The sequence below is a fragment of the Cnephaeus nilssonii genome, assembly GCF_951640355.1.
Source record: "Cnephaeus nilssonii genome assembly, chromosome: 4".
NCBI classification, from domain to species: Eukaryota; Metazoa; Chordata; class Mammalia; order Chiroptera; family Vespertilionidae; genus Cnephaeus; species Cnephaeus nilssonii.
In genome coordinates this window covers 31,583,201-31,610,310 of record NC_137075.1, presented here as the reverse complement: position 1 = coordinate 31,610,310, position 27,110 = coordinate 31,583,201, and the positions used below count along the sequence as shown (strand labels likewise).

The 27,110-nt window shown below is 44.7% G+C and overlaps 1 protein-coding gene across 5 annotated transcripts in view; it reads right to left on the bottom strand.

Annotated features, from left to right (window-relative positions):
* Positions 1 to 3,042: 3,042 nt before the first annotated feature.
* STXBP6 (syntaxin binding protein 6) overlaps positions 3,043 to 27,110 on the bottom strand; it is a 264,054-nt gene continuing 239,986 nt past the window's right edge. For all 5 annotated transcript variants that reach the window (XM_079768776.1, XM_079768774.1, XM_079768772.1 and 2 more), the window contains 2 exons: positions 9,471 to 9,628; positions 3,043 to 3,715 (listed from right to left, as the gene is read on the bottom strand). In XM_079768776.1, the coding sequence (XP_079624902.1) occupies positions 3,692 to 3,715; positions 9,471 to 9,628 (182 nt within the window). In that variant the 3' untranslated portion in view covers positions 3,043 to 3,691. The remainder of the gene's footprint in view (positions 3,716 to 9,470; positions 9,629 to 27,110) is intronic.

The following is a 27,110-nucleotide window of genomic DNA, read 5'->3' as shown; positions in this document are numbered from 1 at the left end:
ACTGGTTCCTTTAAATACATAATTAAGGTGGGGTCCTTATCTAGCTAAACCATCTATCCATTCTTAATTTTTCTGAAAAGTGGAGACTACAGTTTTCCCTTCTACTTTCAGTCTTTCCAGGAAATATTGCAAAGTCCTGACTGCTTTATCAAGTGTCCATGCCAATCCAGAGATGGCTATTATACTAAAGTAGTCACCTAAGTCAGTTCCCTTGCAAGCAAATGGGGTGATGAAATAAGCTGCATTTACTTTTCCATAAAAATAAATTGACATAATTTGATCAATTGGACATGAAACTAGTCTGTTGAATGAGGGCAAATGCTATAACAAGTACTTGAGTTGAGCATACCACTAACATCAGCAGAAAGATAACTATTAATTGGCTTAATTGCTTTGGCTTTGCCCATGAGAATAAAAAATATTTAACTCTTGCTGGATAGAATCTCATTATCATAATGCTATGCAATTTTATCCTAATGTTAATCCTAGCTCTTTGGTCTCCTGTAGGCACACAAGATCTTCCCATTAGCATCAACAGTACAATGATGCCTACCTATTTGTGAGTGTTTGTATAGATTTTACAAATAACTGAGAAAAACAAACTTTCATCACAGAGTTAAAATATTTAATGACAAAATTAGGGTTTGTTGTCATAGTGAATCATGAGCAGGTGTTACTTGTCTCTAAAAGAAACAAAAATTATATTTGACATCTTAGAGAACATCTGAAGAATGAACTGCACAACAGACTTTAGGAGTGCCACAATTCTAAAACTGAAAGAGAAATCTATCTTTAATAACCCATATTTAGGGCATTCTGTAAATAATTTTACATAAATGCACAACCTTTGCTAGCCACAAAAGTATTATTAAGACGGATTTCACTGTAATTTGAAGTCTAACACATACTCTTTATTTTTTTTCAGAGCTTAAAAAATGTTAACTACTGATCCTGTTACATTTTACAAATACATTTTTAATATGAAACATTAACCTGAATAACTGTATACTTCCTGTACACAGATACCTAATAATACTAGTGAAGAATACTACGGCTACATTCCAGGAACTAATAACACTGGGAAATTTCGTTTCCTTATGAGTTGTCAATACAATTGAAGAAGTCCTTCACAAAAACACAGTATCCCGAAAACTCATAGCGAAGTGCAGAAATGAAACAAACAGAAATGAAATGTCCTCTACCAAGGTCAGCCAAATTAATTGGTCCCAACTAATGTGAGTCGTTTTAGCAATTTTCGCTAGGTTAGATTGTATTAATACTTTGTATTACAGCACCTTCTACAAAAGGATGTGTGTCATCACAGGGTTCCTGTGCAAGAGTTCAGGAGGTTGAGGAGGGACAGGGATTGATCTGGCCTCTCTGAGGGATGGAGCCCTACTTAAGACTTTGACACTGAGAAGTCAAGGTCATGGCCACAGCCAAGAAGCAAATCAATAGAGAAAGCTAATTCAGATAGGTCTTCTTCTAATCCAGGCTATTTCCAATAAGACACAAGCCTAAAGCATAAACAGAGAGTGAGGAAAGGGAAAGATGTGGAATACTTATATTTATGAAGAGTAAATATCACAATTTGAGCAGGAAGGAAGAATCTCAAATTTCACAGTATGCTGTGACCTCATCCTCTGCTACTTCAGAAGCAGCTCCTGCAAACACTGTTGTTAGTTGGCAACAAATTGTATTTTTGAGTTTGGCTTATTGTCAGGGTGTTTTAGATTTACCCTTTCAATTATTTATACCAACTACCTACCTCTAAAGCTAGAATCCAATTTGGGAAAATGAATATGTGCGTGTGTCTGAAATGAGGTCTGCAAGCAAAATCTTTTTGGAGTGATATTTTGGGCTTTTCATAAAAATTATAAATGCTTCTAATGGTACTCATCGGATAGAAAACTTATTTCTTTAAACATTTTAGGCACCAAAAAGAAAAGTACAAAATATTATAGTAAACTTCTATAGTTTACAATATAAATTTTACAGAGTTTTTTAGAATTGGATCATCTCCCTAAGAGGATTCAGAAATTTGTCTACAGCAAATCCCATCTCCCTTTTGACACATACTGTCTAAGATAATTTTTTTCTCCAATAGCCCAATGTTCTATCTCCATGGGAAGTTCTCTATCAGGAGAACTTAAGCTATTGAAATCAGCATAAATAATCCAAAAGTCATCTTACACTGCTATGTAAGAGGCTACAATACACGTGAAGTCAATTGGCTCCATGATAGGAAGGGACAGAAAGGGTCCTGAAGATTCAGGCAGCTTAAAAATCACTGTGCTTATGGGGGCAAGGGGGCAGTAAGGACACCTATGTAATACCTAAAGAAAAAAATCATTGTGCTGCGGTGGGAGGCTGGCAATGTGTCTGAATGTGCAGCTTGCCTCCTGTTTCAGGAAGACAAAGCATGGCTTTCATGTTTAGCATTTGAACCCTCTAAGAAACAGACGCCCAGGCTCTAAACCCAGTACTACCTCAAGTAATTCAAAACCATGCGGGTGAGCCAACTTCTTTCACGCTTCATGTTGGTGCTGTTTTATGTCAGACCTGGCAAGCTGCAATTGCCGTGAAATGCAATTTGTCTAGAAACCCATACTGAAAATTACACTAAATAAATAGCAATAACAACATCAACACTTCCAAAAATCAGATACCAGGAAACTGAAGGCCATTTCCCAAGGACATTGTGAGGGTATCTTTTCACATTATCAGTTACATAGATCTTTATCTGGACAAATCAATTCTTGATAAACATCCAAGCTCTTTTCAATACCAGCTACTGGAATTTGGGACAATGACAAAAACAACAACAACAACAAAAAAAAAAAAACCCCAAACAAACAAACAAAAAAGACAAAAAAAAAAAAAAAAGCAGCCATATATACATGCACAGAGGTTTTTAAATAGGCTTTTTCTTCGGGCTTTAACCTCAATTTTTTAGCCATCATTTGATACTTTCAAACAATCAGCCTAGAACCAAGTATTTAAACTGTACCTCAGAAAGGAGATTTCTATCTGTGATTCTGATTTGTTTCTTTTCTTTCTTTTTTTTTTTTTTTGAATGCTGGTGATGGCTCATGCAATAGATTATTACATAAAAAGCAAAATCTAAGACTGCTGTTTCCCCTGATAAATCCAATTGTTTTTCATAATACAGATTTATTTCTCAGGATATAGCACCTTAACCTTCAAATTAAGAGTAGCTAGGAGACTGAGTGAAACCAATCATGGCTTGACTTTTATTTCCATCCAGGAACAATAACATCTGATGTCACCATTTTAAAATGTCTTCCTGTTTAATATCAGGGAAAAAATACATGATGCCAGTTTAGACCCAGCTCAATATATCATTTAGTCCAAATTTCACATTCAATCTACCACACAAAAAAAAAAGTTTAAAAAAGGGAAAACATACACACACATACACACAGTGGAAAAAAAACAAAACCAAAATGAAACTGTTGCTATTGCAGCATTCTTAGCAAGATCATTAGGGAAATGTATAAACACAACCTCTTTTTTTTTTCATATTAACATCTTCAAAAGAAAAACAAAACCCCTAAATGTCCACATATTATTGGAAAAAAAGAAGCAAGTGGAGGTCCGGAATTCTTGTAAAAACTGCTGAACAAACTCTTCCATTTCTCTTCAGAGGGTCACCAGGATAGGCAGTTCCTCAACATTTGTGCTTCATGGCAAGCTAAGGAGATAGAAAAGGGAGGTGTTATGAGGCAGCGGGAGTTCCATGTGTTCTGTCCCCATGCCCACGATGAGAAGCAGCACCATGATTCTGCGTGCTGGTGTTATCACCAGTACCATGCACAGTGGCATCTAGTAAATGTGCAGCATTTCCCCAAATCGTCCATGGAGCACTGCATTTGTTACTCCTCCTCACAATGATTTTGTTAGTGTACGTGGCCAGGTAAAGGGGAGTACTATGGGATGTTCCCTCATCCCACTGAAGAAACAATGGAAAAGCCGATGCACAGGTAGAATGAGAGATCCACCCTAGGAACAGGTGGGGTAGATGAAGAAAGGCCTTTGGGCTCCTGGGTTACTAATAATCCAGAAACCCAAGACTCTTCAAAGGTAAGTATTTACTGACATCTCCTAAAGCATTAAAATCAACAATGATAGAGAAACAATTTTCAATATCCAACCAGAACCTTCAACCAAGTCCAAAGCACTTGATTAAACCTTGTTAGGGCTGAACACTAGACCAAATCCAGATGGAGGAATGTAGTTTATTGAAATCTTAGATCTTTATAAATCAGAACACCAAATACACCATATCATTCAACATCTTCCCCGACCCAGCTGGAGTCCTTAATGATATATTTAAGGAAGTGTATGCAGGTATGAATATAAAATTAAATCTGACATGGCTTTTCTCAGACAGATCCTTTCCAAGGAACCCAGAAGGCAGAGTTAAGACTGAACTGTAATTCTTCATATGTCCAGAGTCTGATGTGAGGGATTAATCCCTGAGTTTGGGGCGAGAGTGACTGGGGGTAGGTGGCAGATTGAGAATGGTTTTTGAGCCAAGAGCAGGTGATTCTATGTAGGAAATAACTTTGTAGAAAGCCCTGTCATTTGCATCATGACCAGGGGCTCAGCCCTTGAAGACGTAGCAAGGGAAACCCTTCGGATTCCACCCAGAGGTGTTCTGCATCACACCGGAAGATGTCGAAGATACATTTCCCCAGTGTAACGCAGGGCAATCAATCCTAGGCTCCTCTTCCCCTTCTTGACGTCTCCAACAAAGAAGTTATAACTTGGGGCTACCACCTCAGGTAGGTCACCTGCAAGAGCAGCACCAACATTTCTCTTGCAGCTGCTGCACCCGAGCCAAGTCAGCATGTGAGTTGGGGAGGGGACTGTGAACCGAGGCCTCATGTTGCTAATCTCTGCAAGACCTCCACAGGCCTTCTGCAGTGCTGATGGCAACAGTCAGTCAACTGTCAGACAGTGGATGAAGTCCTGAGTGTGCCTAGGCTGTGTGCTAAGTGCTGTGGGTTTTTGCCACGAAGGATGGAGGTGGCTTATAACTCCTGACCTCAAAGAGTTTAGGAAACATGGTGGATGGCAGTGGCAGAGCCAGGGCTCTCCCTCCAGTGCATCCCATTCCCCGGCCACACTGTGAGCCCCTCTGCTGTATGGCCCCACATCTTGCTCTGTCTTCCAGTGTTTATACATTATTTAGCAATGTGGGTGGACCATTCATATCAATATAGAGCTGTTAAGTGTTGTGCATAATGAATAACAATAATAAATATTTGATCAATGCTGCTGTCCTGATATTCGCCGAGCTGTTAACCTTCAACTAGCGGGCTTGTGCCAATTCACCCAATCATTAATCTTCAGCAGTGAAGGGGCTGCTGCTCCCAGGCCCTGGTTACCGCTTCAGTGCGTCTGGACCTGCACAAAGGGAGCCCCAGTCAGGCGGATGTGGCCAGCTCAGCTTTGCAGAAATACAACTGGATTGGACATTCTGCTATTTGAGGTGTTTCTGCAGAAAGTCAGAAAGCGGCATCCTTTCCATGCTACTTAGATTTTTTTTTTTAATTGCTTGGGAGTTAGGAGCTAGAATATGGTAGGCAGGGTACTGTTGCTTCCCTGATATGACCTTGAGCTCTAAAATCACAACTGCTTTGTACCTCATGCCTATAAATATCATCTCCAACGCAAATGCGATGGACCAATTTAGAAGTCAGAGTTCCTATAGAAGGGGAGTTTAAAATTTCCTTTTGATATATTTTATTTTCTTACTCTGTCATGGAAAGCTTTCTCTTTCAAAGCCGTGCAAACTACTATACCCAAATAATAATAATAATAATAATAATAATAATAATAATAATAATAAATCATTATTCATACTGGGGGAATCTTTAAGAGGCCTGGACTTTTGAGGTCCCTTCTGGCCCAGAGACCCAAAGGAAGCACACAGAGTAAGGACACAAGCAGCCAGTGAGGCAGATGCCACTTACCACTCCCTCCCCCACAAATGCGGGCTTGTGCAAAACAGGGTAGATCACTGTTTCTTTTTGAGAGAAATGTCATCCGAGGATGCCTGGGTGTGGGGTCCTGCTCTCGCCTGCTGACTCACTGCCCGGCAGGCCTCAGAGTGCTGCACACACTGCACCGTTGTGCTTTTGGGGCAGGGACAGTGAGCAGGTCTGTTCCGTGGCTGGGCTGCACTTTCCTAAGGGCTAAGACTGTACCCGGCCCACAGCTCAGGAAGGAACCCCACTTCCTCAAGCCAGGCTGACCGAGCTGGGGGAGAGGGGCTGCAGGAGCATTTTGCATCTGCTCTACAGAACACAAACACCCACACACCCACACATCTTGATGGCAGGGTCATGCAAAGGTGATCCACTAGCTGGCATACCTGGGCCATTGCAGGAGTACCGGGGAAAGCGAGAAAGCCGGAGATCCTTTTCTCCTGCAATCTAAAGGGCAGGCCATACTCTCCAGCCAGAGTTGCTGCCCCTGTTCAACCAGGAAACATGAAGAACTGTCGCCTGGAATTGCCTTTCTCTGCTCGGGGCTCTCACGTGTGCACTGAGTCTGAACTTGTAAGTTCAGCCTGCTCTTCCTGAGTCAGCACAGCCACGTTTGTCTGGGGGCTGGAATGCCTGGCTTCCACCTCTGAGCTCTCTCTTCACCAGGCGGCCTGGAGGGTTCTGACCAGTGAAAGGACATCTTCATGGTCAGCCTATACCAGTGGGTTCAAATCAGGAAGCCCTAGTCTGCAGGAAAACAGCAGCCACACCTTATCTAGAGAGGCCAGTCTCCTCGTTAGGAATACTGCCAATGGTGGTGATTCATAAGCACACATCCCAGTTTGGCCCCAACAGTGTCTCCCTCACAGTCCCTTGACAGACATTAGCAGCCCCTCCTGCTCCTCCTCAGAACATCCACAGGAGGGGATGTCACTGGCTGGCACGGATCCTCCCAGTGGTTAAAGCTAGAGACCCTTTTGCCTTTGGTGGGCTAGTTGGTTTCTTTTCTGATAGATCCTGCTTCAAGGGCTGCTCTTAGAAAGCATCAGCATGTAGCAGGAGGTCATCCCTCCCTCCATTGGAGGATACAACATCTTCCCCTCTAACCCTTCCCATCCCTGTGTTAGGATCCTCAAGCCCATTTCTACACCCCCCTTTCCCACCATACTAGGTTCATTATGCGATCACATAGGGCAGGTTCAGCAGAAACCATTGTTATGAACATAATTATAACAAACTAGAGGCCCGGTGCATGGGTGGGGTCCAGCCGGCCCGGCCCGGCCCGATCAAAGGGGCTGCAGGCAGTTGGCTGGCCAGCCCTGCCCCCTGGTCGAACTCCAGGTTGAACTCCTGGTCGAACTCCTGGTTGAGGGGACAATTTACATACTAGCCTTTTATTATATGGGGTATTAATTTAGATTTATATGTGATAATAGATTGATAGTTTGGAATTCATTCAATTCTCTCAGTAACCTAGCAGATAGGTATTAGTATTAATTAGCCATATTTTACTGATGAAGAAACTGGAATTTAGAGAAATTAAGCATTTGCCCAAGGTCACTGATGAGTAAATTACTGAGATGATAAATCAAACACAAGATGTTAATCACCACACCATACATACTGCCTTCCCAATTACTTAACAAACTTTGCCAAAGTATCAGGGAAAGGGTGACCAGAGCCAAGAATTCCGGCCATCTGCTTATGTTATCCAGTCCAGTGTTTGTATAAATTCTTCTGAGGGGGTCGTCCACATCCATGACCTCCAGGTATTGTCTACTCCACCTTAGGAAGTGCAATTTCACAGATGTCCTTGGTAACCTGGTTCATGGTTTAATCATTAACCGAAGCTCTTGTTTTAGCAGAATTTTATCAGTGCATGATCGCTTGCTCTATTCTGTGGGGTCATACATAAAAGAGAATCCCTTGTACTATCAACCTTCCCAGACTTGAAGACAATTACAAATTATTCCCTTTAGCCTTCTCTTCTCCAAATCAACACTTTAACATTTCTCCAGACTTCCCCTGTCCACCCTTCATTTAAATCACTAAAGTTGCTGTTGCTATAAATGAAGCTGGGGCTGGAATCCTAGCATTTCCATCTCATCATTATTTCTGCATTATGAAGGCAGAGAAGGGATCAAGGGACAAGCGAACCATAAATCTGAGCTCGCTCCCTCTGTGACAGCCACAGCAAGTCGAGGCTCTGGCCTGCATTTCAAACAGATCTGCCCATGTCTCCTCCAGGGAACTTCAAAGGGGCCCCCAAGGCGGCTGTTCAGTAAGACCCTGTCATGATAGAGAATTGATGACACAACGAAACAGGTCTGTGCAAAGGGGCTGCAGGAAGGGAAGGCAGGAAGCATCCATTTAGAATTGGATCCACAGTCTGGTCCAAGCCTGAGCCCCATGCCTGAGCTCAGCTGGAGAGATTTTTCTTGTTATTTCTTGGGTTGTCTATTCTTGTTTCCTCAGCAAAAGTGGGGTTTTCTGTTGAAGTAAATCACCACCCCCCATTCCCCAACAAAGTCACCTGAAACGCATATGTGTAAGGCCAGATCATGAGTCTGAGATGCTAACACTTATCAGCGGAAGTTGTTTCTGGAAACCTAGATTCAAATCACTAGCCAGAGAAGAACTGCTCTTTGATTTTGAACACAAGAAGAGCAGTAAATAAATCCTCTCCATCATCTGACCAACAGGGACTCTGTCCTTTGGTTTGTGACTGCCTTAGACAGCTAGCTGCCAATAAACACTCTCCCTTCCCTTCCCCTTCCAAAAGGCACATTCTTAGTGTGTGAATGTGGGTGTGTGTACCCACGGTCACGGTCACGGTCACTGGGAAATACTTTTCTCTGGGTTCAGAGGCAGGAGGGAACCTTGCAGGCAGCTCTGCGCTGGTTAGGTCGGCCTTAGAGGTCCGCAGCCCCTTGCAGAGGGAGGCCAGCCCTGAGATGCACCGTGCCCTGGGACGACAGCTTGATTTCATATGGTGAAAAGATAGGAACACAGGATGCTGAGCTCATGACTGGGAAAAGACAGCAAGGAAAAGTCAGCTCAAGCAGCCCTAAGTCCTCTTCCAGCACTGGCCACGGGAGGAGGGGTGTTCTGGGGCTCTTCCTCCCTCCCCACACTGTTCCCTGAGACTTGAGCCCTAAACTTCTGGGCAGGAATTACAGATGGTCCACACTTCTCTAAGGTCCAAGGTCAGAGATAGGGATAAAGATGTCAGAAAGGAGACATCTAAATCAGAAAAGCGATATCCAAAGAAACAGGGACAGGGAGGAATCTTTCAGGACTCTGGTACTTACCAAGTAGCAGATGGAAATTGTACAGGGGGGAAAAAGGCTTGATTTTGTATCTACCCTCATGGGGCACATAGGGAAAACAAGTTTCTCAGCACCCAAGCTCTCTGACAGCCGAGCTGAGATCTCTGCCATCTGTAGGACCCACCTTGTGTGCAGTTTCTGCAAACTGCTGGGCGCTGTTCTTTAAGTCCTCGGTCTTCTCCTCTGCTCGGCCTAACCGCTCCCCACGCTCGTTCAAGGCCTGGCTCGCTTTCTGCACGGCACTGGACACACTATCGGCAGCTGAATGGAGGATGCTGTTTCCTGAAGAAGGACAGCAAGAGCATCAGACACTGGCTCGGCTGGCCCACAGTGACAGACCCCTGCTAGGGGTGAGCAGCCTGTAAGAGCATGGCAGGCCACACTATACAAAGACCAAGTCAACATTTCTTCTGATTGGGTCTCACTGAATCACCGGCAGGAAAAATACCTGTTGGCTATAGGACCTGGGCAAATGCTGAAAGCTTCTCACACACCCCCATCACCAACACACCACTCATTTCCACTCTCCCGGCATTCTGCTCATAGAAGCATAAAGGGACTGGGTCCCCCTGGATTTAGGACTTGGCTTGCATGGGAAATGGGAATTCTGATAAGTTCAGGGAATTAGGCAAGTTTAATGAGACATGTCCGGATCTTATGCGCCTTTCCCATGGACCTGGGGTTTAGGTGAACAACCACAGGAAAACTGGGGGCACAGAACTTTTCCAGATATAATGCTCTGTATTCCTTTCAATTCTCCCCTTCCATTTTAACCTTCATCCTTAAAGGTATGGCTCCACATAAGAAGCTCTGAATCAACCTCAAAGTCCAGAGTAGATGTGTTACCTCCCAACCTTGAATTCTGAGCTGTGGCTCTGTTGGTGGGTCTCCTTGCCTTTGATCTCTAGTATATGAAATACGGAGCCTCAACACCGCACTTAGCCAGGAGGTAGAAAACAGTGCATTAGTGAACTTAGCACTCCCAGATTCTCTCGAGATGATACCGAGGAAATTGGAAGCCATCATGTTTCAAAAGGTTAGGCATCCCTGACATCCCACTTGCCAGGACTTGGAAACAGAACTCAACGGTGAAGAACTGGCAGATGCATAAGCCACTGAGAACAAGCATCTTGCAAAATGACAACCGAAGGAAATTTATGGCTGCATTTTGTTAACATTAAGTGGAAGATATTTAATGGCATTTAGTGTAATAGCTTTATGTCTTTGAATAAGTTTATATCATCATTTAACTTTGTACCTGAGATGGATGCATCTAGCCACAGACAGCTTTTAATAGAAATGTAATTTCCTCTTGTCTCAGCTGCAAAGGCTTCCTAATTCCTCCTCTGTGAGAACAGTCTGTGGTTTGTAGAAAATGATCTCCGGAGAAGAAAATGCCTTGCCCAGAGGAAGCACTTCATGAATTGTTTACCATTTTTCTTCTTTAGGGGTGGATTTCAAGGGCTTCCACTAGCATCAAAGGAGGGAGAATGGGGGTAACTTAGGATTACTCAATTGTATCAAGCACTACAATGAGCCAAGATAAATCGGCACAGATGAACAGGGACCAGGAGAGAAGAGGCTCTGGAGAAATCTGGTTGAATGCAAGGGTTGGAATGGAAGGTCTAGGTCCTCAGAACAGATTTAGGAGGAGAAATCTTGGTCCCCCTTTCTTTCACATTATACTCATAACTATGATGACAGCCTATCATCACTGTCTAACATTTCATTAGCTTTTTGCAATCATAAAACTCCTTCACAAATATCATCTCATTTGTCCAAAAATTCTACTGAAAAGGTTGAGACTAGTTGAGGTTAAGTGGCTTGTACAAGATCATGTCATCAGGGACATAGCCAGCACTGGAACCTGGTATTCCAATGACTTTTCTTTGTTCTGTACCTTCCTCTTTGCAGATAGGGTGTTGGTTCTGGGAAGCAATCCACTATGCCAGAATTGTAAGCAGACAAGCAAAGAGAGGTTTTGACAGGTTATTTCCCCAGGTAATGCCTGACTGTTTCTGCCCTCAAGGCATTCCTCTTGGTAAATGAAGAGTTATTGCCCATGTGGCATTGCAAGTCAAGTGTTCTCAAGAAGAAAGAGGGCATTGGGATGGAATGGGAAGATGGAGAAGGGACTGGAAGGTGAGGAGTGGGGGAGGGCACAAGAAGATTTCCCCCCTTTCCTGCTTCCTTCCCCATACCCAGCTTAGTCACCAGAGGCTAGGGAAAAGATGGGGCTAAGAATCTGCAACTTCACAGCTAGGAATAGATGCACTAAAGTAAAGGGATTTCATAATTAGCTTTCACAAAATGAAGAGGGATTATAACCAGGACTCGTCTTTTTCCAGTGGAATTGACCCTGTGATATTCTCAAAGTTCAGATATACCTGTGTTTCTGAAATGATCCTGCTATGCATAAGCCATACTGCTTTCTTGTCATGACTTCCATAAAGTTAATTTTGCACATGATGTCAGGTGACACTACATCCTGTTTTATATGATATGATTTAACCAATTGTCATTATAACTAAAAGAGAACCAAATGTTATAACTAAAAGAGGGAACCAAATGCTGTCTCCACTATTCAAGGATGACACTGTTGACTACTATCAATAAAAAATCTATCTCGGGTTGTTTTTGGGCATGAGGATGGATTTGAACAAATCTTGTTGCCTAAGTTGAAATGACCTCTCCTGGTTTCAATTCTATCCATATTTCAGGCCCAGTGAAGTCCTATCACCTTCATCAAGCTTCAGGACAATTCCATTCTTTCCTTTCCCTCAACTCCGGGAGAACTGTCCATATCCTTCTGGTGTGCTTTATCAAGTACAATCCTGGGCAACACTTCCACCTCATTTTTTCACCTGTAGATGCACTGACTTGCAAGCTGGAGTATAAATTCCCTGAGGACACCACTTGACTCTATTGACCATTTCCTAATTCTTGAATTTTCTTCTCTTGATTTGGGTCTCCTGCTTGCTTACTTTCTTCTCTCTGAGATCATCTTGCTAATGCTGTAATTCAAGGATTCTGTCCTTGGCCATCTTCTCTTATGCACTCTACAGACTCTCTCTGGGACAATTTTACTCAGCTCATGGCTTCAATGGCCAAACTTTTATCCTTAGCTAGACTGTGCTGCTGAGCTCCATCCAGATCCTTATGTTTTCTTACTGGACAACTCCAGGTGGGTGACCCAAACTCATCTTGAAATCAGTATGTCTAAACATGACCCTGTTATCCTTCCCTTCACACTTGCTTTTCCTTTGGGCTCTCTTGCTCAGTGACTAACCTCACTATCTGCCCAGCTCCTCAATTCAGAAGTCTGGGAGTCAAGTCTAGATTCCTACCTCATTTTTACCCCATTCAACTAAAGGTCACCTCCTACACAGCTCTCTGCTCTCTACCATTCTCATTGTTTCTGTATTGGTCCAATTCCTCTCTTCTTCAGAGTTATAGAAACAGCCTTTTATCTACCTGTCCCTATACTTTTTCTGGTCTGTCTTCCACACTTTTATAGTACACTTTTAAAAAGGCAAGTCTGTTTTCCATAGTGACTGCACCAGTTTACATTCCCACTAGCAGTGTGGGAGGGCTCCTTTTTCTCCACATCTTCTCCAATACTCATTTCATTATTTCTTGAACTGCGCTCAGCATGGCCAGTGGTGAATCTGAGGAGGGGTTGTGTGGTGACAAAGGTGAGCACACAATAGAGTATACAGATATCATATTATAAAGTGGTACACCTGAAATGTATATAATGTTATTAACCAATGTTACCCCAATAAATTTAATTTGAAAATTAAAAAAAAGGCAAGTCTGTTACCACCTCCCCACTACTTTGAGATAAAAGTGAGACTCGTACTCTGCTTCTCTCTCTCAGGTCATCTCTTGGAACCCCATCCATTTTCCCTTCTATCTAGCATTTTCTAATCCCACACCTTGCCAGGATTTTCACAAATATGTCATGTTTCTTTTACATATATGCCTTTGTACTTCCTGCTACCTCTGTCTGGAACTCTGCTTCTCATCTTCGCCCTCCCACTTACTCCTAAATACTGCAATACACTCCAGACCTCTTTTCTAGGAAACCTCATCATGTTTGGCACATTCTACCCTTGATGCCCCCAGCACACACATCATCGTATATCTACACTGAGTGGCCAGATTATTATGATCTCTGAACATATAGTAATCTGGTCACTCAGTATCCTATCTAATAATAGAGTAACATGTAAATTACCATCACTCTGCTACGCCCACGACTGGGCGGCGGGACGCTGGGGGGGTGGGACTCGGGGTGGCCTATCCGGCCATTGAGAGGCACGGATCCGCTGCCACTGATGGGGGCTACCCTGCTGTTGAGAGGCGCAGGGGGCGGGACTCCCGCTCCCTGTGCCTCTCAACGGCCAGATCCGCGGCCCCTGAGGGGGGCTGCCGCGGACACCCAGCTGCGCCTCTCAACGGCAGGGTAGCCAGGTGTCCGCGGCAGCCCCCCTCAGCGGCCGTTGAGAGGCTGCTTCTCAACAGGAGGTAGCCCCCCTCAGCGGCCGTGGACCATCAAAAGTGGGGGAGCTGGGTGCCTGTCTGCTCCGGCACCAGGCCTTTCAGAAGCCTCCGCCGAGCCAGAGGCTTCTGAAAGGCCTGGTGCACCAGTGGACAGGCACCCAGCTCCACCGCGAAAAGCGAAAGCGTGTAGGGGACCCTACACGTGCATGATTCAATCATGCACTGGGCCTCTAGTATATATATATATGTGTGTGTGTGTGTGTGTGTGTGTGTGTGTGTGTGTATTAGAGGCTCGGTGCATGAATTTGTGCATGGGTGGGGTCCAGCCAGCCTGGCCAGGGGGAGGGGACATGGGCAGTTGGCCAGCCTGCCAGCTGGTCGAACTCCTGGTCAAGGGGACAATTTGCATATTAGCCTTTTATTATATAGGATATACACTGAGTGGCCAGATTATTATGTGTTCAGAGATCATAATAATCTGGCCACTCAGTGTATTTGAAATGGTGTATTTATTTTTCTGCATGTAATTGTTGGATATCTAGGGTAAGCTCCTTGAGGGCAGAAGCTGTGTCTTTCTCACTTCTGATTCCCAATCCATGGCACACAGTAGACACTTAATAAATGTTGGTTGACTGAGAGACAGCAAGTATATATCATCCCTCTTATGATTTCTTCATGCTTTAGCAGAGAGTTGGACATGTAACTGATGCTGTCATATGACCTAACTAGGTCCTGAAATTCTAAATTTGCCAAATGGCTAAGGGTTTAGTCTATGTCTAGTGAAGTTAACTATCTCCTTTAGAGATTGTGCCAGGAATTCAATGAATTAGGTCAACAAAATGAAAAAAAAAACAAAACCAAAAAAACCCAAAAAAAACCCACACCCCACAACATTTTTGCTATAGCAAAAGTAAAGAGGATGTTTATAAAAAATTTGTTGTTACTAGTCTTAAAATAAACAATTGTAAAGTATAAAAATAATAGAAGTTAAATAGCTTAATAAATCCAATGCAAAAATGACAGTTGCCTGAATCTTACTATTTCTAGGCATTTAAGAAAAAATGCGCCTTATAACAACCTAATATGATGGGCATATCACCATTTTTAAAATCTCATTTTTACAGTTGGGAGCAGCAACATAGGGCGATTTAACAGTGTGCCAGGAATCACACAGTAAACAAATAGCATTGTGTGAACTGACTCTACATGGGAATTTCCTTGTACTGAGATTAATGACACAGTCTTTAGTAACTATATGCTAGTAACTATAGACTAGTGTAACAATTCTATATGCACTTCTTAAAGTCATAATATGAAACAAAAGATCCTGTCCTTATTATGAGTTAAAAAAAACTTACTGTAGAAAATTTATAATATACATTATTATAAAAAGGCAATAAAGTCATGTCATATTCAATTGCTTAGAGATGACCATAAATTATATTTATGGTACATTTTATTATAGTATTTTTCTGTATATGCTTTTCTGAAACCATACTCTATATATTTAGTTATATATATCCTGGGTGGATACTTTCCTATGTCATGAAAATTGTTTGAAAATACTGTTTATAATGGCTGCATTGCACTATTGTAATTTATTCAACTATTACTCTTTTAGATATCTGTTGTGTTCCAAAAAGTCTTAATTTTTCAAATGAGGTTGCAGTTACCTTCTTGCATTTACACACACACACACACACACACACACACACACACACACACACAATCTTTGCCCACATATCTGATAATTCCTAGAAATAAAACTGCTGGTTCAAAGGACATACACATTTTTGAGGCTCTTGGTGGATGTGGAAGATTGCTTCCATGAAAGATTTGTTCAACATTCAGAACTATTCATTTGAGTGCATACTATGTGCTAGGCACTGTTACGTTGACACAGTTGACAGAAAGACTTTGAGGGAGTGATTTACCTTCTCTGATCTTTAATGTCGTCATCTTTGATATGAACATCATGCCATCCATCGCATGTGGCTGATGTGGAAATGAAGATGAAGATGTATACAAAGTGCTTGTAGGTGCTCAATGGATACTTGTCCCTCCACCTCCCAAAGACCACATCTGCTTTGGAGGAACTTTGGAAATGGCACAATACACCCTATTCCATTGCATGTCTCCCTCTTTGCCCTCTTATCTCAGGGCTAAGTGTCTTGAGGCTCGCAGAAGACATTTCTTAGATATCTTGTATACCTGCTGTGTGTAGCTCAGTGTGTTGCTTAGACATGGAGCTGAACACATACTCATTAAATCAATGAGTATGCTTTGTATATAGGATGCCTGACTCAAAAGTTAGGGCTCATCATATTGTGCTGAGTTAATCTGGAACTAAAACAGCCTTCCAAGGTAGACAGAGCAGTAATTCTCTCTAAATAGACACAAAGCATATTGATACCTAAATTTATTCATTCAAGCACAGCAAATAAAGTCAACTGCCTTTTAAATTATAGCCTCTAAAGAGTACCTGTAACTCAGGCACATGCCCTTGGCTGGGAATTGAACCTGTGACCCTTTGGTGCACAGGGTGACACTCTAACCACTGACTAGGGTGAAACTCAATTGGTTCTTAACTCACAGACTCCATTAATTGTCTGTGAGCATGGGTAAACTGCCAAGCTGTTTCACCATTACACTGACTAATCAATACAAATCACACTGTTGCACTTCAGTGTTGGACAACCTCTAGGGTCTCCTTGTAAAATGGAGATTTTTTCAAAAGGTAAAACTTCTTTCCTGTTTTTGTAGTACTGACTGATCAGTAAATTCTGTTACATGTCCAGTTATAGTAAGCCTTTCTAAAAGGAAGAGTTAGTTGTTGCTGCATGTTAGGCACAGGTGCAGTGTGAGTATCAGCCAGTCACTCACAGAAAAAGCTAGTTTTCACTGGCTGTCTACTCTGTGTAGGTGCCATGGTAAGTTGTCAAATCCTCAAAGAAATATATTCTTACTCTACAATTCAGGATAAAAGTGCTCAGGGAGCTGAAGTAGCTCAACCAAGATCACCCAGATCTTGACCCTAAAAAAAGCATATTGTTTTTCTTTTTTAATCCTCATCCAAGTATATTTTTTCCATTGCTTTTCATAGAGAGTGGAAAGGAGGGATGGAGAGAGAGTGGAGGGAGGGAGAGGGAGAATGAGAGAGAGGTAGAGAGAAAGAGGAAGAGAGAGGGAGGGAGAGAGAGAGAGAGAGAGAGAGAGACATTGATGTGAGAGACACATCAATTGGTTGCCTCCCACATGCACCCTGAGGGATCAATCCTGCAACCCAGGTATGTGCCCTTGACCAGGAATTGAACCCTCAACCATTCGGTTTGAGGACCCATGCTCTAACCGCTGAGCAACACCGACCAGGCACATTTTGTTATTTTAAAAATAATTGTACATATTTAAGGTTTACAACATGATAGTTTGATGTACATATACTACTTAGTAAAATGATTACTACAATCAACCTAATTACATACTCAACTCCTCATGGTTACCTTTCTTCTTTCTTTCTTTCTTTCTTTCTTTCTTTCTTTCTTTCTTTCTTTCTTTCTTTCTTTCTTTCTTTCTTTTTCTTTCTGTGTGTGTTGAGAGCACCTGAAATCTATTCTTTTAGAAAATTTCCAGTGTTCAATATAGTATTATTAACTATAGTCATCATGCTATACATTAGATCTCTAGACTTACTCATCCTACATAACTTCAACTATGTACCCTTGGACCAACATCTGTCCGTTTCCCCACATCCTTGCCTGTGGTAATCACACATGGGAAGAAAAAAACCCTACATGATTTCACTTATATGCGGAGTCTAAAAAACTCAAACACATAGAAGCTCAGAGTTGACCCAAGCTCTTAAGGACTATGTCAGCATTTCCCAAAGTGGTTATGTGGCTTTAAAAAATCTGACATAAAAAACACAATCCTTTGTAAAATGACTTTGCAAAAATACCAATTTAGTTGGCTTCTTTATTGCAGAACTTTGCAAAACCTTTAATATGCTAATGTAAATTGTTAATCAAAAGAAGGTAGGGGTAGGAACAAGAGAGATCTGTTAGCAGAATTTCTCGACATATTTATTTACAAGGTTATTGTGCATACAATCTGCTTTGAGAAATGCTACAATAAACCATACTGACTTCTAAGTTATAGGAAGAAAACTAAATAAATCCAGGCTGTCCTCATCAATTTAGTAATAGATGGACAAGTCATGTAATTACATTAAAAAGGCTTGCTTTATAGAAGCAGCAGAACAGATATAGCATGCTAAATGGCAGTTGCAGAATTATCTTTTGTCTTAAGTTGGTGGCTAATTTCAGGGACCATAAAGCTTGTTTGTTGCCTGCAGCTGGATGGCAAAGAAAAATGGACTCAGAGCTCGAGAGTACTTTGTAAACTCATAAACTCAAAAGCCTGTTTGAAAGAGACCTTGGAGTTATCTATCGCTGGCATTACCAAAGGAAGAAGAATGGACCACTATACATTCTGTTGGTGATGTTAAGGTAATTCAGTGGAACCTCAGCCTGTTCTCCAGTCATAGGCACACCCCACAGCTAAGGACACAGGAGAAAGCCCCAGGCTCCCTTCCTGTCTGACATACTCTTCTCAATTCTTGGCCCCAATGTTTCCAATGGCAAGGGTCAAACATGTAGGATTCTGTTCATGTCCTTTAAACTCTTGAACTCAGGATATGTAGAGAAATTCAGCAGTCCTTTAGTATTCATTTAAACTTGGTCATATGAACATGCTCTTATCAGAGTTATGGGTCATCAGCAGACAAGTATAGACTTCTTTTTGTTCTGTTTTGTTCACAGGATACAGGCTCTGAGAAGGATGGCTTAAATGCAACTTGAGAGAGGAAACCCTTGTTCTGAGGTTAAACACCTCAAATAGCTCTAAATTTGCTAAAATGGATTTTGTTTCCTGTCTTCGATGTCTATGATTTGTAGTTCTCTGTTTTCAATGTGGTTGGAAGCTAGTGACTTTTACTTTAATAACCACAATTTCAAGTCCTGATATATACAATTTGAAAACCCTCAACAATGCTACCAAACAAGACTCAACACATGGAGCCTGCTACTTACTAGCCGGGTGACCTTGAACCAATAGCTGACCCCTCTGTGCATCAGTCTGTTTCCTCACCTGTCCTGGGGGTTGGTCTAGTCCAGGCGTCCTCAAACTACTGCCCGCGGGCCACATGCGGGTGTTTTGCCATTTTGTTTTTTTGCTTCAAAATAAGATATGTGCAGTGTGCATAGGAATTTGTTCATAGTTTTTTTATTTTATTATTTTATTATTTTTCATTTTTGTACTTTTATTTATTTATTGATTGATTGATTAAGGTGTCACATATTTGTCCTCATCCCCCCATTCCCATCCCCCACCCCTCCCCACGGATGCCCCCACCCCATGTTGTCCTTAACCATTGGTTAGGCTCGTATGCATGCACACAAGTCCTTTGGTTGATCTCTCCCCCCTACCCCCACCCTCCCCTACCCTCCCTCTGAGGCCCGACAGTCCGATCGATGCCTCCTTGTTTCTGGGTCTGTTCTTGTTCATCAGTCTATGTTGTTCATCATTTCCCCTAGATGAGTGAGATCATGTGTTACTAGAAATATACTTATAAGAACCGAATGTGAGACGAGCAATAATAGTTATGCTGACAGGCAAATGAATCATTCTATAGTCAGTTTCTTTCTGGACCAACAGTTCTTTTGAGACCCAATTTCAATGTCCACCAGTTCCTTATGTGTACATGTCGGCACTGACTTTTCAGCTCTGGATGGTGGACAAATGGTGGTAATGCAGGTCCGACTCCCTCTTGTTTGGTCTCGCCCGGACCCATGGGCGCGGCTTCACCCGGACACAGGGGCGTGCGGCCTCACCCGGACCTGGGACCCAGAATCACCTGGGCCCCAGAGTGCGTGGCCTCACCCAGACCCAGGGGCGCATGGCCTCACCTGGACCCAGGGGCGTGTGGCCTCTCCTGGACCCAGGGGTGCAGCCTCACCCGGACCCGGGACCCAGCCTTACCCGGATCCAGGGGCGCACGGCCTCACCTGGACCCAGGATCCAGCTACACCCGGACCCAGGGGCGTGTGGCCTAACCCGGACCCAGGGGCACGTGGCCTCTCCCGGACCCAGGGGCGCGGCCTCACCTGGACCCGGGACCCAGCCTCACCCGGATCCAGGGGCGCACGGCCTCACCCAGACTCGGGATCCAGCTTCACCCGGACGCAGGGGCGCGTGGCCTCACCCGGACCCAGGGGCGCGTGGCCTCTCCCGGACCCAGGGGCGCGGCCTCACCTGGACCCGGGACCCAGCCTCACCCGGATCCAGGGGCGCGCGGCCTCACCCGGACCCAGGGGCGCACGGCCTCTCCTGGACCCAGGGGCGCGGCCTCACCTGGTCCTGGGACCCAGCTTCCCCCGGACCCAGGGGCGCATGGCCTCTCCTGGACCCAGGGGCGTGGCCTCACCCGGACCCAGGGGCGCGTGGCCTCACCCAGACCCAGGGGCGCGCAGCCTCACCCGAACCCGGATCCAGCCTCACCCGGACCCAGGGGCACGGTCTTAGCTGGACCTGGGACCCAGCCTCACCCGGATCCAGGGGTGCATGGCCTCCCCCAGACCCAGGGGTGCGTGGCCTCACCCGGACCCAGGGGCACGCAGCCTCGCCCGGACCTGGGACCCAGACTCACCCGGACCAAGGGGCGTGCGGCCTCACCCGGATCCAGGGGCACGTGGCCTCGCACGGACCCGGGACCCAGCAGGGTTTCGTCTTCTTGATCCCAATTCCTGTCGGTCAATTCCCTCTCAGCAATTCCTTTGGCCATTTTCTCAAAGCTCCGGGGCAGCTGCTGCGGAACTCGCTGGGCGGCGGGCTCGGTGAAGCTCCAGTGCGCCCGGTGCGTGGTGGTGGGCTGGTCCGAGGTCGCTGTGGCGGCACACGGGTCTGCAGCGGTGACCAGTCGCCAGGCAAGCGCACCTGGATCCGGGACCCAGCGGGGCCTCGTCTTCCCGATCCCAATTCCCAACGATCAATTCCTTCTCAGCAATTCCTCTGGCCATTTTCTCAAAGTTCCAGGGCGGCTGCCGCGGAACTCGCTGGGCAGCGGGCTCGGCGAGGCTCCGATGCGCCCGGTGCACGGCGGCGGGTTTGTCCGAGGTCGCTGTGACAGCGCTCGGGTCTGCAGCAGCGGCCGGTCGCCGGGCGTGTGCACCTGGCTGCTTCTGGGGCGCAGAGATTCTCTAATGACTCGGAGGTCAGCAAGTGCGGAGTCTCCCACCCCATGACCCCCAGGGGCTCGTCTGTCCATGCTCGACAGTGAGCGGAACCGTCCCCTCAGCCGGAGACTGCCGGGGGAGCCGCGCCGAGCACGTTCCAGGCTGCCATTGTGTCGCCAGAGCCATAGTTCTTAAAGTGTGATCTTTGGCTCATCAGCATCAGCATCATACCGCATCCCCCTCTCTTTTATTCTAGTTGTAGAGCATCCGCTCAGCCAGCCCTCTGGTGGTTCTGGATGGTGTCTGCTCTGTTTTCCAGTTGTAGTTTCAAAATTGTTGTGGTAGGCAACAATCAGGCGTCTGTCCTATGCCACCATCTTGGTCCTCCAGAATATTCTTAAGTAACCTTATAAATGTGGTTCTGAACACTGTGTAGTCCATTAGTTTACTTTCCTTCATCCCTTCTATTCGTGACCTGCTTCGGTGTCTCCACCTTTTGGCTGCCTCCCTATGTTGATGGAGTGGCTTTGTGCGGTCAGTGACCTATAGGGTCCGGTAGCTCAGCTTCCCTAATCTCCCTAGGTGGTCGCTCTTGGTACCCCCCTTTGTGGGCTGAGTGCAAAGGCTTGGTGTTGTTAAGCCTTGATTGCTGTTGGTACACTGGGATGATTTGACCTCCAGTCCAATTAGCTGTGAGGATCAGCTGTGTCTACGCCAGGAGACAGCCTTATTCAACTAGACTTGCAAAATTGTAAAAGCCTCTGTGCTCAGCTTGGATGGGTCAGAGTTTCAGGGTGGAGCCTACAGCTTTGGCTTCCCGTCAGCCCCGCTCTATGAGGTTCCTGGTTCTCAGTGTCCCTCTGTACTCCCTGCAAACACCTCTGAGAGAAAAGCGCCCTGGAGTTTCGCCTGCTGCCAAACAGTCTAGTCTCTCTCCCAATGAATCTGGATTCCCAGATTCTCGCCCGGAACTGGGTTTCAGTGTAGTCGGAATTGGGGCTCAGCGCAGTCTGGCGCTTTTGTCTCCTTCCCACCAGGGCAATTCAGTGGCACAGTCAACAGACCATCCTCTGAGCGCATTCCTGTGCGCGCCTCCGGTGCTCTGCCTTTCGCCGCTCCTCTGCGTTTCCGCCTTACAGCCCAGATTCCCCCAGTATGAGCCTGGCTTCCCAGGGTCTCACCCGGAACTGGGGTCCAGTGCAGTCGGAGCTGGGGTTCAGTACAATCTGGAGCTTTTATTTCCTTCCCGTTAGAGAACACCGGCCAGGCAGTCAGCCGCCCCGTCCTCTCTGGCTCCGTCCTTCCCGCACGCGCGCGTGCTCGTGTCTCCGCCCGTGTCTCCATACCTCAGGCTTTTACGGCTCCTCTGATTTTCCTTGTGGTTTTCTCTTTCCTTCTAGTTGTGGGCATTTCAGTCAGCCAGCTTTCCTGTGGTTCTGGATGATGTCCGTTTTGACTTTTAGTTGTCTTTTTGAAATTGTTGTGCCAGGCTGTAGGTTAGGTGTTTAACCTATGCCGCCATCTTGGTTTCTCTGTTCATAGTTTTTTTTAAACTATAGTCCAGCCCTCCAGTGGTCTGAGGGACAGTGAACTGGCCCCCTGTTTAAAAAGTTTGAGGACCCCTGGTCTAGTCCCTACCTCATAAGATTGCTGTGAGGAATAAATGAGGTCATGTATAAGTAGGGAACTTAGTACAGTGTCTGACATACAGTAGTCACTCAACTTTAGACATTACTAAAGGAGATAAACTTCAGTTTTCTGGCACTAAAGAGTCTTTCTGTTAAGCTTTCCATTTTAGCTCATCTCTCTTTCCCCACTCTCATTCACCATAACACTCTTGAAGGAAAAGTCTACTCTTATTGTGACCTCTCGTACTTCCCAACTACTTTGAACTTTCAGCGAAGTGGCTTCCACCCTAATCTACTAACACTGCCTCTCAACCTCACCACTGGCCTATCAAGCCCATTGCCTATTTTAAGTTTCTTCCACTTGGCCACTGGACCACATGTGGACTGACCACTCCTTTTTAAAAACTGCTCTTTTCCTGGGCTTCTATAACACACTATTTTCTTGATTCCCACCATCACTTTGATAATTCCTGGTCAGTTTCATTCCTTTCTTGGTTAGGGGTATGAGGTCAGAAAGGTCTCGGTTTGGGTCTGTCTCTGCCAAATACCAGCTATTTGATCTCAGATAAATTACTTAATCTCCATGGGCTTTGGTTTTCACTGGCACAATGGTGATAAAAACAGTACCTATTTTTCTTATACCTTTTGTGAGAACTGAATGAAATATATACTTAGCATAGTGTTAGTAATGCAGTATGAGCTCAATACATACTGTGTTATTAGCACTATCTGATTCATTCTGCACATTTATTATAGAACTAGAGGCCCGGTGCACAAAATTTGTGCACAGGGGTGTGTGTCCCTCAGCCCAGCCTGCACCCTCTCCAATTTGGGACTACTTGAGGGATGTTTGACTGCCCATTTAGGCCCGATCCCAGTAGGATCGGGCCTAAACGGGCATCGGACATCCCTCTCACAATCCAGGACTGCTGGTTCCCAACTGCTTGCCTGCCTGCCTTCCTGATTGCCCCTAACCACTTCTTCCTGCCAGCCTGATCACCCCCTAACCACTCCCCTGCCAGCCTGATTGATGCCTTACTGCTCCCCTGCCAGCCTAATTGATGCCTTGCTGCTCCCCTGCCAGCCTGATTGCCCCTAATTGCCCTCCCCTGCAGGCCTGGTCACCCTGCAGGCCTGGTCCCCCCCCCCCCCAACTGACCTCCCCTGTAGGCCTGGTTTTTCCAACTGCTTTCCCCTGAAGGCCTGGGTCCCCAACCCCAACTGCCCTTCCCGACAGGCCCGGTTGCCCCAAATTCCCTCCTCTGCAGGCCTGGTCCCTCCCAACTGCCCTCCCCTGCAGGCATGATCGCCCCCAACTGCCCTCCCTTGCAGGCCTGGTCCCTTCCAACTGCCCTCCTCTGCTGGCCATTTTGTGGTGGCCATCTTGTGTCCACATGGGGCAGCCATCTTTGACCACATGGGGGCAGCCATCTTGTGTGTTAGAGCGACAGCCAATTTGCATATTACTCTTTTATTAGATAGGATAGAGGCCTGGTGCACGGGTGGGGGCTGGCTGGTTTGCCCTGAAAGGTGTCCCGGATCAGGGTGGGGGTTCTCTTGGGGTGTGGGGCGGCCTGGGCAAGGGGCCTGTGGTGGTTTGCAAGTGGAGGCCCTGGTATCTGGGATTTATTTATCTTCTATAATTGAAACTTTGTAGCCTTGAGTGGAGGCCAGGGCTGGCCAGGGTGTGTGGGAAGCTTGGCTTCCTCCATTGCCAGGGAAACCCAAGCCTCCTGCTCGCTCTGTGGCTGCAGCCATTTTAGTTGGGTTAATTTGCATACTGGGCATGGCTTGTGGGCATAGCGGAGGTACAGTCAATTTGCATGTTTCTCTTTTATTAGTGTAGATAAACATGGGCCAGACACTGTCTATACTTGTCTGCTTCTCAAGTTTTGACTTAATATTAACCCACTGTTTCCCTCCCACCCTCCATCTGACCTCCTCTTCCTGAATTCTCTGTTAGTCAATGGCCCTTCTGTCCACCTAGTGTCCTATGCTCAGTTCACCTTTAACTGTAACCTCTCCATCATATCCCACAGCCAGGTGTTCACATAGCCCAGAGCATTTATCTCAACAAGGGCTCTTCCATCAGCCTTCAACTCTATTCCTAGTGCCTGCCAGGCCTTACTGGACCACACAGCAGCCTGGTGGTTTTCCTGCCACTGGCCTCCATTCTCTAATATATCACCCTCTTTCTATATTATTGACTTGATCATGTCCTTGTCTCAACCCTTTGGTGGCCCTCTCATTATACAATAACACTAACTAAAGAAGATCCTTCTTGACCTAGTTACCAAGGTACTCACCTCCACCCCCCACAGACTCCAATCTCTATCTACTGCCTCATTGTTTCTTGACACATTTTAGAAAATTGTTCAAGTTTGATCAGTTTCTAACTGTAGGTAGAGTACAGCATATAATAAATAAAGTCAGTGTAAATAAAAACCTTAACAAGGAATAGTGCCTAGCCCTAATCGGTTTGGCTCAGTGGATCGAGTGTCAGCCTTTGGACTGAAGGGTCCCAGGTTTGATTCCAGTCAAGGGCATGTTCCTTGGTTGCAGGCACATCCCCAGTAGGGGGCATGCAGGAGGCAGTTAATCGATGTTTCTCTCTCATTGATGTTTCTAACTCTCTATCCTTCTCCCTTCCTCTCTGTAAAAAATTAATAAAATATATTTTAAAAAAAAAAGGAATAGTGCCTAGCTGTCCCTAAGGGTATCCAAACATTAGAAATAGCACTTAAGACCATTTTTGCAACATTAGTAATCAAATGCAAACTCAGCACTTAGAAGAAAGCAAAGTTCTTTGGAAAGTGGAGGTTTCCATGCCTTGGGGCAAGAAAAACTCACACCTGAAATACTTTATTATTGTCAGACAATAATAAGGATACCTTCAAAGATGGTAGGGATAGTGCTAAAAGCAAAAAGAAGCCCGTTTAAAGCAGGTCCCACTGGACAAGTTGTGACATTTAGAACATCAAGAGTAATAAAATAACCATAAGAATGATAATTATAACTATTATAATGTATAACTACATAATAACACATTATAACATAATGAATAATATATAATTTTGTAATTATAATAATTATATATAACTTTGTAAAAGCCATAACTTATTAATGATGACTTAATATAAAATATTTAGTACAAAATAAAGTTGAAATACATAAGATGGATTACAATTGTTTTATTTTATTGCTTTATTATATTAACTGGAGGCCTGATGCACGAAAATTCGTGCAAGACTAGGCCTTCCTTCCCCCGGCTGCCGGTACAGGCTTCCCTCCGACACCCGGGACCCAGGCAGCTTCGCTGCAGCCTGGCTTCGTCCAGAATGACGTCTGGAAGGACATCCAGTCTAATTAGCATATTACCCTTTTATTATTATAGATTTTAAGAATTAAAGAGTATTTTAGTGATTTTAAGAAGTAAAAAGAAATAAAATGTTTGAGTATTTTCTTTTTTCTAAATATTTACCTATATATAAAAGTGTGATCTGTTTATATCTGTGTGAGAAGCAACTATCAGTAAACCAAGGAGTTTCAGAAAGAATACAAACCATTCTAGAAAGGACTGACTAGAAAGAGTGGCAGTGATGCATTCTAAAGTGAGAAGTGCTTTCTCTTCCTTAAAAACTGGCTATCTGTTCAGACTAGATCACATATTCTAGGGGAGGAACCTCTAAATAACTTAACAAGTTGTGATATTAATAAAGAATCTGTGCATTTCCAATAATGCTAACACAGCAGATCAGTGTATAACAATAACATGTTGGAGGATTATGTGATGCTGGCCAAGCAAAGCAAATGATATACTGTTCCTGGAGAAAACCCATCAAGGTGATAATACTGGACTCATGTAAAAAACATGGGTGAAAATAGTGTTACTGGTGTGAAACATAAAGTTCAATTATAAAAAGGGATCCAGTGAGATACCCAGGTTTGAATCACTTTGGAAGAAGAAACCAGAAAAAAAAACCAGTTAAAGCTATTGCAATAATTCAAATAAGAGATAATGGTAGCCACCCTGGCCAGTGTGACTCAGTTGGATGGGCGTCGTCCCGTGCACCAAAAGGCTGCTAGTTCAGTTTCCAGTCAGGGCACATATCCAGGTTGTGGGCTTGATCCCTGATAGGGGGCATGTAGGACGCAATCAATTGATATTTTTCTCTCACATCGATGTTTCTGTCTCTTTCTTTATTCCTCTCTCTTAATGACACACACACACACACACACACACACATATATCTCCTATATAATAAAGAGGTAATATGCAAATTGACCATCACTCCAACACAAGATTGCCGCCCCATGTGGACACAAGATGGCCACCCACATGTGGGCACAAGATGGTCACCACAAGATGGCCCACAGGGGAAGGCAGTTGTGGGTGATCAG